The sequence below is a fragment of the Carex rostrata genome, chromosome 1 (assembly GCF_964058835.1).
Source record: "Carex rostrata chromosome 1, lpCarRost1.2, whole genome shotgun sequence".
NCBI classification, from domain to species: Eukaryota; Viridiplantae; Streptophyta; class Magnoliopsida; order Poales; family Cyperaceae; genus Carex; species Carex rostrata.
This window is the reverse complement of record NC_135918.1, coordinates 1,220,134-1,233,063: the sequence shown is the minus strand read 5'-3', so window position 1 is coordinate 1,233,063 and position 12,930 is coordinate 1,220,134. Positions and strand designations below refer to the sequence as shown.

Genomic DNA, 12,930 nt, shown 5'->3' with positions numbered 1-12,930 from the left:
ATTTATGCAGTGATGTCGTAACTCTTTATAACTTTGATTTGGTTTGTCAGTTGGATATCACAAGTCTAAAGATAACATTAATTAAGGAATTGATTCTTTATAATTTATTTTATTCAAATATACACAAGGAAATATAGTTAGATTGCCTCAATGAGGTCAACTTTTTTTTTTTTTTAGAGAATAATTGGATTATTTGATTATTGTCAACATATACCATTTGCTCGGAGATAGGCAAACAAACACAATAAATAGTAAATACATTTTAAAATAATTATATGAATAATTCTTGAATAATCTTAGGCTTTTGACTAAACAAAATACCGATCGTTGTATGCCTACCGTCGAATGAAAACTTAAACTGAATTTTTGAGGTATTAAACGATATTTTTTTGAAATTATGATGCTTTAAATGCTCGGGTGTTTCTCCCGGGGCGATATTTGGATCCGTCTCGTCCCCCCTTTTTGAAAAGTAGTCATACGCGCAAATCCAACTTTCATAGCCAAAGTTATGGCTGTTTAAAGTTTTTTCAAAAGCCAAACTTTGGAAATTCATAACTGATTGTAGAAAAATTCAAATAAATTGAAATTTGTGTCAATTCTGTGTATTTTTGAATGCTCTACATGTTGGTGTAATCAATTTTGCAGTTTGGTTCCTGTATCAGTCCAAACTTGCTGATTTACCAGAAGAAGTCAAATTGGATGTTTTTAGTGCATTGCACTATACTGGTGGCTTTTGTTTAGTGCTTGGCTGCTGAATTTGGACTTGGTACCAGATGTCAGTCTAGGGTTCATTGTGGATGGACAGAGATCTAATTTGAGATTTGTTCATATTTTAGTAACTCTAAACTACTGTTTTAATACTAGAAATAAAGAGAAGAAGATCAACAAGCTGTCAGAGCTTGAAATTTTTTGAATCAAGACCAAATCCTTAATTAGTGTTATCTTTAAACTTGTGATAACCAACTGACAAACCAAATCAAAGTTATAAAGAGTTACGACATCACTGCATAAATATATCAAATGTCTTATTTTTTGACATACACTCTAAACAAGGAAATTTTTTCTTCATAAAATTATTTAAATCAAAATATTAAGATCTCTAAAAAAAAAGGACCTCCCGGACCACAGGCGGTCTAGTCCCTAGTGGACCGCCCCTGGCCCGGACGGTCTGCTTGGTGTTTTGGGCCGCCCGTGGACCCAGCGATCGGGACAATTTTAAAATTTTACTTTTTTTTGGGTATTAATAAAAATGGCCGGGAAGCACAGAGCCCATTAGCCCAACTGTAATATATTATTAAAAAAAAAAACTATGGGAGAATGCAGAAGTAAATGCTACGCAAGGTCTTTAATGGACTTTGAACTTTTTCAAAGAAAAGGGGGAATTTCATGTATACCCCTCAAAAACTTTAAAACTACGTATTTCTCTCTCTAAAGTTTAAAATTACGTATTTTTCCCTCTAAACTTCAAAAACTCACAAATTTACTTATTTTATTGTATTTTATATTAAAACTCATTCTAAAATCTTAAAATACCCATTTTACCCTTTATTAAAAGCATATAAAGCCCATCAAACTCAAATTTAAATCTAAAGGGTTCCTCTACCGTTTGATCTGTGTGCATCGCATTAAGATCTGTGCATAGTGCTTCAATTTCGTGTTGATCTAGCATGCACGGATCTTAAAGTAATATTGATTGGTGTGCATCGCATTAAGATCTGTGCATGTCACATCAATATACGTGTGTGTTCGCATCGAGATTCGTGCTGATCTTGTGCACGCATATTTAAAAGTAGTTTGGACGGTAGAAAAATTGTTCAGATTCAATTTTGAGTTTGATGGGCTTTATATGCTTTTAATAAAATGGTAAAATAGGTATTTTATAAATTTAGAATGAGTTTTAATATAAAAGACAATAAAATGGGTAAATTTGTGAGTATTTGAAGTTTAGAGGGGGGAATATGTAATTTCAAACTTTAGAGGGGGAAATATGTAATTTTGAAGTTTTTGAGGGGTATACGTGAAATTGCCCCCAAAGAAAAAAGAGTTGAACAGTAATCAGGAGATCCCTGCAATTTATTTATTTACACTCTCCTTTTCCGTAACTAATTTTCCTGTAAATGCAACTGTTAGTCTCTCACGGAAGCAACCTGCTCTCTCTTCCTTTTCACGCAATCTCCACTAAATAGTCCTTAATTGTACTCCCCACTCCTCTTAATCATCAGTATAATTGCTCAAACGAGTCACATTTCTCAACTGCCGAATCTGAAATATCCAAAATTTGAATAGATGCTTCCATAGATTCGGCTATGTTGGGAGAATTTCTCACTGCTACTCTTACGTAAGTTGTCAATTTGTGATTTTGTTTAGCTTTGGTAGAATTTAACACTTATAGGAACTTGAATTTGAGTGACAATCTAGGTTGCTATTTGGGTACGCTTACCCCGCATTTGAGTGTTTCAAGATGGTAGAGAAGCGGCCTGGCCATGTTGAGCAGCTCCGATTCTGGTGTCAGTACTGGTGAGTGTATTCTTTTTTTTTTTTGTCAATTTTTATTTGAATAAGACCAAAATAGGTCTGACCAATTTCGAATCTAGTGTCAGTACTGGCGAGTGTATGATATTTGATTAGATCAACATTGCTAAATTTAAATTCTTGACCTTAATAAGCTGAAAGCACTGCAGGTTGAAATTTGTCCTTTCCTCACTTTGTTAAATTATTTTATGCTTAATCCTTGTGATTGAGACTTGAATTTATTTCTTCCATGCTAAAATTGGAAGAGGGAATTCTCTCAATTACAAAAGTTAAGTGCTGAGCTATGTATCTATGTTTCTTCTAAAGCTAATTTTCTTTAGTAAAAATTCACAAGCTGTGACTTCAATTACAATATTTTTAAGGATTATAGATAAAGAATGATTAGATCTGGCAAAATGTTCAAAGTGTAGCTCCTTGAAGGAAAAATAAAATAAGGTAACTAAAATACCAAAAAAAAGGGCAAAAAGTTGGAACCAAAAAGAAATCAACATAATATTTGTTTTTTTTTTTTTTAAACTTGGTAATGGCTACCAAGATTGTATTCGTAAATGCGCTTACAACATCAGTTCCTAAACTATTACATGAGAAGTATGTTACAGCATCAATTGCCCCTGTAATTACTTTGCTCCCACTTCCCTCATCTACCATGTTCACAGTAGCTGTACCTACACCACAGTATCTGATCCACATCTTCGCATCCTCAACTGCTCTGTTCGCAACTATCCACAGTGGAAGTCAACATAATATTTGTGTTAAGAGCTCATCACCCACAATCTAAAAATTCAACTTTAATTAAAATTAATAATTTGTAACCAGACATTCATTTGGTACCATTAATAAACAATTACATCTGGGAGGAATATTTTTAAACCATAATGACCCAACACTGGAGACTCCACTTTGACTAGAAATCTGAACCTGACCTGATATAACAAGAAGAGTACTCAAGCAACTGAATCGCAGCTCCAAACGAACTTGTCTACCCAAACATTAAAATGAATTTACAAAAAAGTCTGGAATTTTAAATGACTATAATATGAAATTCATTGGGTCCGGATTACTGGAACACGCAAAATATTTATACCTTATTTTACACAGATCCTTGTTTCTATCAGTTTGCCTTTGGTATGTGTAAATTTTAATTCATGCTAATCATAATTCAGTTTTCTTTTTCTAGGATTATTGTTGCAATGGTGCTGGTATTTGAAAGCCCCCTCTCATTGTAATGCTAAACTTCCAATCATCAAATCAGTTTCACTTTTCCAGTTAATTATTTCTTTTACATTAACAAGCCTATCTATCATTGAACATAGGTTGCCTATGTATGGAGAAGTAAAGCTAGCCTTCTTCGTCTATCTCTGGTATCCTAAAACTAAGGTAACTGATTTTGTATTTCTAAATCCTATACTGATAATTTCAGTGCTAATCAGATGTTGTATCAAGTATTCTTCTGGTTTTAAACCATATTGTTGCCACTGCAAATGATAGGTATTGTTATAGTTCAATACTGATCGTGTCTGGTAACATGTGTAAAATGACTAGTACTCACCTCCCCCTGGGTGTGACCGTGTGAGAGACATGGTTATAATTGTTTTATAAATTACCTCCCACCATCTACTGCCTTTTAAAGGAAGACAACCCAATAAATTGTCACATATAAGCTAACAGAAAACAATCAATTAGAAAACAATAACAATGGTAGATATTAGAGATTCCATGTGCACATGGTACACAATCTATAGTATTAAGCTTCAATTTTGTACAAATATCGGTGATAGTTCAACTTTTAACTCCTTTTTCTTCTTTTTAAATGAAATAAGTTGGCACAATACCAACTCTTTCATGTGCTCTCGTGGAGTGTCATTGATCAGTCTCCTACTCTGTACCAGAAATGAATGAAATATATTTTATATTTTTTCACACACCCATTCTATAGTTGGAGTCTCCTGACCTGACCCACGACCCTAAGGTGCTATTTTAATATAGGTGAGATGACAATTGACAAAATAACATAAAAAATCCTAATTCTAATTAATAAAATAAGACTTATATTAATACTATCTACCCTTAAAGCTCTCATCTGTAGTATATCTACCAAAAATACCCAGCTTATTTTGCGGAGTCCGCATCTAAGGAGGTGCTCAGAGTTCCTTGGTAAATTCCCCCCCTCCTGCAAAAATACACAAAAGAAAAGAAAAAGAAAAAGAAAAAGAAAAAAGTAAAAAAGATGTAAAGCAAAAGAAAACAAAGGAAAAGAAGCAGAATAAACCCCAACTATCATTATTTCTAAATTAAACCAACTCCAAATAGTAATGCATATTGCACTACATCTTTTTATTCAAAATCAAAATCCTTGTATCCCCTCTAAATGATGCCATTCTTTTGGTGCCCATCTAGATCTTCATTAGTCTCCTCTATCTCCATCATTTCTCAGGACCTAGGGTGCCCACCATGCTGCCCTTCTAACTCCTAAATGTAATTGTAATTTTCTTTTAAAGGGAAGCGATTTGGTGTATGACACCTTCCTGCGGCCATTTGTGATGCAGTATGAGCCAAACATAGAGCAGAGGCTAGGAAACCTACGTGCCAAATCAGGGCAGGTTTTGGTGTTCTATATCAAGAACTTCACTGATAAAGGGATGACATTTTTCCTTGAAGTTGTGCACCAAGTGGTATCTCCCCCGCCTAACAGGGAACATATAAGACATGAGGTAAAGCTTATTTTTGCAAATGTTTTCTCAAACTTGACCTTATAGATAGTAGAAATTACCATGCCAGACACTACCATTCCACTTATTGAGTATCTGGCAATATTAATTGATACTTCTTGTGGCTTTCTGCGCTTAACTTTTGATTGTTTTTCTTTTCTTTTGGTTTCGATGGGAATATTTCCTTTTAATTTCAAATGAAAGAATAGTTTCTAGGCCCTCAACTTGGTGAAATGTCACCCAGCCCCATTTATACAAATAACAAAATTTGCAGTCAAAAAGTGAAGTTAAAAACAAAAGGACCCAAAAGACGTTGACATGTCAGACTTTCTTAATTCAATATTGTGCATTGTAGGGCCAGTAGGAGTGAAATTTTCTGAACATATCAATTGAGCAGTTTAGTTATTCATTTAATTAAAACCATTGCAAAAAGCCAAAAAAAGTATTTGAACTATGTTTCCGTGTTCCTTGGAAGATGACCTATTTGACCTTAAGTTCTCATATTGTTGTGATATTGCTCAATCTCCCAAGTGAACACGGCTGCAGTTGAAAACTGTCTTTTGCTTTTGAGATAAGCAACACTGCAACAATGACAATTTAAAAAAAAAGAAAAAGAACAAAGAATTCACAAGTGGTATATCGATAAAGATATTAGGGAATCTTTTGTTATATTGGTGAGATTAATAATTAACTGGTCACTAGAAGAGCTGACAAGGATCGAAAGAGACATTTGGCTACTAATCCATACCATTAAATAAACCAGATATGACCTTTGTATTTCTTTTTTTGCTTAGTTTCTAATTATCAGAGATTTGGTTATTAATTCATACCAATAAATAAACTAGATATGACTTTTGTATTTTTTTTTTCTTCATTTCTAATCATCACAAGGGGGATATGGTGCCATTATCTCTCCATGGCACTGTATACCATTGATTTAAAGCAAAAGTTGGGTAAACCAAATAATTCATCCAAACTGTTAGAATATTTGCTACTAAGTATTATGTACTTGTATACAAGGAATCATATATTTTGCCTTTGCATTCATTAATGGTTGAAGCACTTGAAAAGACAACTGATTTTTTTTGCATGTATATATGGTGTGTTTATTTTGGTTGGCTCTCCCACTACCCATAAAAATTATGCTTTCAAGTTGCAAGTGCAATAATTATTTATACTGTATGGAAAATAATGCTGATTAAGTTCAACAATTGGATAGTGATTTAACATACAAATTTTTTGTAGATTAGTTCAACCAATAAGAAGTAGCACCTTCCCCTCCGTAACTATCAATTCAGTGTACAGAACATATGGTGAGTAAATATATATTTATTATAAAATTAATATTTTGCTAACAATTACAATCACCTCAATAAATAAGTAAAAGAACCAGTCTGCTTGACTGATAACAGAAGATAGCAATAATAAACCATTACTTTTTAATTATTAGTGCTAGTCTGCACATTATTGCTAAAAAAATAATAAAACACATCATAATAGGAAGGTTGGTTGTTCAAGTACTCAAAAGGTTCTAGTCTCAAATTATATCAGAGTATCATTAATAATTCTCTTGTTGAAGTAAAAAGGGAAGGATCCTCCATGTTACATGCTAGGAGAATTAGTTAATTACCATGAGAGTCCAGTTACCATAGTTGTCGAGATAGGCAAAATTTCCAGGACGATAGTTAGCAGTTATCAGTATCACCATTCCACTTATCTGCTTCATCAGAAGTGTTCTTTATAAGGGGTGGATGGACACTATGTTCAGTGGGTGCTAAGCCACCCTCATGATTTTCAAATTTTTAATCACGTATGTTGAAATTTAATTGATTTTTTATTTCTTTGAAGTTTTTATATAGTTCAACCCTTCTCATAAAATGTTAGATGTGTACTTATAATTTAGTGGTTAAGACTATTTTGTGCTTGAGAGGTCTTGGGGTTCAAATCCCACTAACCACAAATTAATAATTATGCATTTTAAGTTTGAGCCCCCCTAACTAAATTTTCTAGTTCTGCCCCTGTTCTTTATTACAACAATGAAACTTTTTTATTGTTAGGTAGGTTGTATGCTAAACTGAATAATAAGATAATAACAAGTACTTACGTAATACCATTAGAAGAATTTCATTATACCATAATTCTACTAGAAATAGTAACCTAAAATAATAATGTGTATAGTTTCTTAGTTCTATTTTTTTTGTTTAAATTGGAGCCCTCTCAAACCATAGAGCTAATAAGACGAAAGTGTGATGCTCCACCCCTGAACTCAAACCACCCCCCAATAATATATAAAAATAAGTAAATAAAAATATTAATTAATTAATTAATTAAATAACAGGAAAAAAAATGCAAGATAGCAAGTCACTTGAGTTGTGGGGCTGCAGGAAATTTATATTAGAGGTGGGACCTGTTTGCCAATTAATTCTGGCTTATTAGTTGGATAATGGCAATTGAGAGTGACCTTTGTAGGGGTGACAATGGGTACGATACGGGTAGGATGGAAGCATTTTCATACCCATACCCACTAAGAATGACTTTATCTATATCCCTACCCTTGGCCATTAAAATTTGATCTTACTCTACCTTACCTTACCCTTACATATTAAAATTATCGGGTAACGAAACAGTAGTGGGTGAATAACGAATAATACTACTATAATAATTAGTTTTATTATATTTTACAAATAAAATATCAAAACTCATTTATTTCTCACATATGCAGTAATATTACTAATAAAAAGTAAAAATAAAAATGTGCAATCAATTTCAACTAAATTGTATTTTTTATAAAACAAGAGAATTCAAAAATAAAAATATATCTTCCGATAAATTTAATTATTTAATTAAAGAACAAGACATATAAATAAAAATAATATGTTTAATATTTTATTACAACAAAAACAATACACTAAATAACAAAAGTACTCACTAATTATTACTCAAACGTTATTATATTATTATATAATTACCCTCTAGGATAACGGGTACGAAATAGTCTTTACTCGTACCCTTACTCATTTAGTTAATGAAAAAAATCCTTATCTATACTCATATTCAATAAGTTAACGAAAAAAAAACTTTACCAATACTTGCCTTATCAAATATGATATGGATCGGGTAAAAGGGTATCATTGACACCCCTAGATGGCGACCAGCCTAGTTTTCATTGACTTTCAATCAAAATAAAGAAGAAGTTTTCATGGACCCACCAAAAACGTGTTTCAAAATTCAAAGTACATCTAGACATTCGGGTGTCATGATAGCAGGTTATTACTATTCTATCTAAACCATCCAATCAAAATCAACTGTCTAGATTAAGCCTTGAATTTTTAGGGTTGGAGATTTCTTAAATATTCTCTGAACCATCCGATTCTGATGTACATAGGGCTGCTAATGAGTTGAGCCGGCTTGCGAATCAATGAGTTGAGCGGTTCAATATTTCATAATGAATTGGACTCAAAACTAAAAAATACCCTAACTCGACTCGGCTCACTTTTGAAAGAAAAAAGCTCGGCTCGGCTTGACTCATGTAAACACTTGGCTTGACTCGCGAGTTCGCGAGTCGGCTCATATTACATGTTAAAAAAACTGATCATTTAATTATTTTATAGAAATGATTGAAGTGAAATAGAGATATTCTTGTGACTTTAAATTACATGTTGAAAAATTTTGATTATTTTTTAAAGAAATGATGTAAAGAAATTTGAAAAAAATGTCATTTTTTTAAAATAATTTCAAAATGCCGGCCCATATTACATGTTGAAAACTTTGAAATTTGAAATTTTTTGAAATTTGAACAAATTTGAAATCTGAAAAATTTGAAATCTGAAAAATTTGAAATCTGAAAAAAGTTGAAATCTGAAAAAATTTGAAATCTGAAAAATTTGAAATCTGAAAAAATTTGAAATCTGAAAAAAATTTGAAATCTGAAAAAATTTGAAATCTGAAAAATTTTGAAATCTAAATTTGAAAATTTTCCAAATTTCAATTTTTGTTTTAATTTCAAATATTTTCAGATTTCAAAATTTTTCATATTTCAAAATTTTTCAGATTTCAAATTTTTCAGATTTCAAATTTTTCAGATTTCAAATTTTTTCCGATTTCAATGTTTTTTTTTTTTCAAATTTCAATGTTTTTCAACATGTAATATAAGCTGACATTTTGAAATTATTTTAAAGAAATGATCGTTTTTTTAAATTTCTTTGAATTATTTCTTTAAAAAATAATTAAAGTTTTTTAACATGTAATTTAAAGTCACAAGAATATTTCTATTCCACTTCGATAATTTCTTTAAAATAGTTAAATGATCACTTTTTTACCATGTAATATGAGCCGGCTCACGAGCCGAAGTGCTTAGATGAGCCGAGCCGAGTCGAGCCAAGTACTTACATGAGCCGAGTCGAGTTGAGTTTTTTTCTATTAAAAGTGAGCCGAGTTAGAGCCGAATCATTTTGTTTCTCTCTTTGAGCCGAGCCGAGTTTGGATGTACATCTCTCAATCACTCGAAGTCATCCAGTCATTTTACCCAAATCCAATTTCTGTATTTACATACATACATATGTAATAAAGGTCATTGCCTTTTTTTTTGTTATTGATAATTCTCAATGTGCATGCTAGCTTGATATATTTGATTTAAGAATGTCGGGAAAAATTAGCATTCAATTGTGGTTTTATCCATGTATTAATTTACCGTAATTTTTAAAAATACCATTTTTCCAAAAATGATAAATCAAAATACCACGATTCTGTGAAATTTCGAAAAATAGCATGACCATTTTTTTTTTCTTTAGGTTGAGCTGCTGCACGAGAAGGCAAAAAAAAAAGTGGCCGCATTTTCTAAATGCAGCCATGTTATTTTTCGAAATTTCACAGAATCGTGGTCTTTTGGTTTATCATTTTTGAGAAAATGGTATTTTTAAAAATTTCGGATTAATTTATTTCATGTTTTTATTAGTCATTGTTCTGCTGGTCACAGCCTATATTTCAGTAAATAGGACTTCTTCTTTACATAAATTTTTATTTTTAGAAATTATATAAAAATAAGGATTATATGGATTTCATCCAATGCTTTGATCCGATAGAAGGAACCGGATTTTTTTTTTCCTAGATTCCTTTGAACCATACTGCCTACTACGCATATACCACAAAGAATCCCTAAAGGAACCAAGTTTTTTTTTCCCCCGTTTTTTTTTGGATTCCCTGAAGAACCGAAAAAAAATGCTCCTTCTAGGGGATCGAAATATGAATGAGATCCATATTATACTCTAGGGTCTGTCTAAATTGCTGCTGGCAGCATTTCGGCAGAGGTGCTGCCGGGGCTATATTTAGCCGTGTGATGTCCAAACAACAAATCCAAACCGTTAGATGTTTAATCTATATTATAATCTACTTGGAGACCAAATTTTACATTTTTTGGAATTTTTTTACTATATATTAAGCTGGTTTGAAAACCGCTGATTTCAGTAAATTTCTGCAGCATTGAAATCAGCGGTTTTCAAACCAGCTTAATATATAGTAAAAAAATTCCAAAAAATGTAAAATTTGGTCTCCAAGTAGATTATAATATAGATTAAACATCTAACGGTTTAGATTTGTCGTTTGAACATCAAAAAATAGAAAAAACAGTGGCAGCACCGCCGGCAGAAATGCTGCCGGCAGCAAATTAGCCACAGCCTATACTCTATATTATTTTATATAATTTCTATAAATGAAAAATTTTATCTTCTTTAACTTGAGGAAGATCAAGGAGTTAGTGAAATTAATTATGTCAAAAAAAAAAAAATATATATATATATATATATATATAAACATGAGCATGTGCATGTGCCCGGATGTTATTTTGATAACTTCTTTCCCTGCATATTCCAAACAACCAATTTACATGTTGTTCCCAGAAAGAAAAAAAAAAACACCTGTATTGGAAAAAGCAATATGTTGCCTCAGGTGCAATCTGTACAAAATCTCGCTATTTGACAACTAGTTTTATACTCGATGCAGGATAAGAAACAGACAGGATGGAGCCCGTTCCCGGTCAAACGCTCGATGTACAATGAACCAAAAACTCCCGATTGCTCTGATGTTGATGCGGCAATTGTGAAACCGCTTCGCAATGCACCTGCGACTGCACGAGCCAAACCCAAGCGGCCCCATTACCTTACCAGCACCAGACGTTAGCATTGTTTTGTAAATACAAGTACTGCAACTGGGCTCACTGTAAATACACATCAACAAAAAGTACGGTGATAAATTGCATAGGCATAGTCTTGACATTTTGTTGGATTTTCTTTTATTCTTTCCCACTAATTTTTTTTGCAACAGTAACTTTCTTTAGTAACCATTAAAGATAGATTCATCTAACCTTGCAATACTGTCTTTTACTCCTATTGTTAACTAAAGCTCTAAATCAAGCCTACTAGCAATTTACCAAAAAATAAAAAAGATCTAAATCAATCGGAAAGGTGCCAAATGAATAAAACCCATAATAATGCAGCAAATGCATTGACTTTATTTGTTTTCTTTTCAATATACCTTTTTGACATCTTCTATTGAAGCAAAGAAAAATTCCTCCACTAGCAATTGTTCACCTATATTTCTACATTCTCTTGCTGTTGCCAGCAGATCAAAAATTGAAACAAATAAGCATCAAACAAAGACCAAAAAATTGGAATAAAATGCTTAAGCCCTTATTCCGTATGGATCTATCCTTTTTATTCCAACAATTTAGTGCAATAATTCCTTCATCTGTATCAATCCTTTTCGGTCACTTCCCTCCTAATATTTACAGGAGATCAAAATTCAAGACAAAGCAACAAAACAAAATGAAAATTTACAAAAGAGAAAAGAAAAACAAGAACTCAACTTTATCTCCTAAAATTAAAGATCACCCCCAAAAATTCAAGACAAGGTGAGAAGATTTCCGAGATGACCCGCTTCACATCAAGCCGTCGTCGCTCCACCTCCCTGGCCGACTGGTTTGGCTGCAAGTATGCATACGCAGCTTGCTTCACCAAGGGGTTGCTGATATTTATCTCCGGCCAGCTGCCACCCCTAACAGTAGGTGATGACACATCAGCAAACTCTGGTGAAGTCAAAATATCTCTGAGACTAATATAACCTTCATCATCGGTGTCATTCAATACCGGGTTGATCTCAGACAATTCCAACGAGGTTCTGTCACCGTTTGGAATTCTAATCGCAGGCGGACGCGTTTTTCTCTTGGTCGACCGCCAGTGGCGCAGCTCGAAGTGGCCATTGGTCGACGGCTTGGGGCTGCGTTTAGACATGGTGGAGGAGAGAGAGGGAGTGGGGCATGAGTGAGATGATTGTGTTTTTTGGTTGAACCAATGAACGGAGATAATTAGTGGGATGAGAGGGAATTTGAGGATGGTTGTTTTTTCGGGAAAAGTGAAACGACGAGAGAGAGATAGAGAGACTTCGTTCAGGCTTCAGGGTATTTTTTATTTTTATTTTTTTCTGTTGTTTTATGTGGTGCGATATATTAAATCAAGACCGTTCGATGAAAAGTGGGCCAGGGATCAATTATTGGCTCCAGGTCACAACACATGGCCAACTACTACTACTACCTATGTTGATTTCTGAGAGAGAGAGAGAGAGAGACGGGGGATATGGATGAGTTCGTGGCTTGATCTGCCCTCTCCTTGCCACATAATCAATCTGGCCGAGTCTTACT

At 33.1% G+C, this 12,930-nt stretch overlaps 1 protein-coding gene across 6 annotated transcripts; it reads left to right on the top strand.

Moving 5' to 3' along the window:
• The first annotated feature begins 2,056 nt into the window (after positions 1–2,056).
• LOC144551128 (putative HVA22-like protein g) lies at positions 2,057–11,595 on the top strand. 6 transcript variants are annotated; one of them, XM_078298993.1, is made up of 6 exons: positions 2,063–2,338; positions 2,419–2,517; positions 3,710–3,754; positions 3,846–3,909; positions 5,079–5,243; positions 11,238–11,595. In XM_078298993.1, exons 1-6 carry the CDS (start codon positions 2,307–2,309, stop codon positions 11,412–11,414), a joined length of 582 nt encoding a protein of 193 aa, XP_078155119.1. In that variant the 5' UTR covers positions 2,063–2,306; the 3' UTR covers positions 11,415–11,595. The 6 variants fall into 6 exon arrangements, with proteins under 6 accessions (XP_078155095.1, XP_078155087.1, XP_078155128.1 ...); XM_078298978.1 differs by having other exon boundaries at positions 2,065–2,338; positions 5,031–5,243; XM_078298969.1 differs by having other exon boundaries at positions 2,057–2,338; positions 3,696–3,909.
• Positions 11,596–12,930: the final 1,335 nt, after the last annotated feature.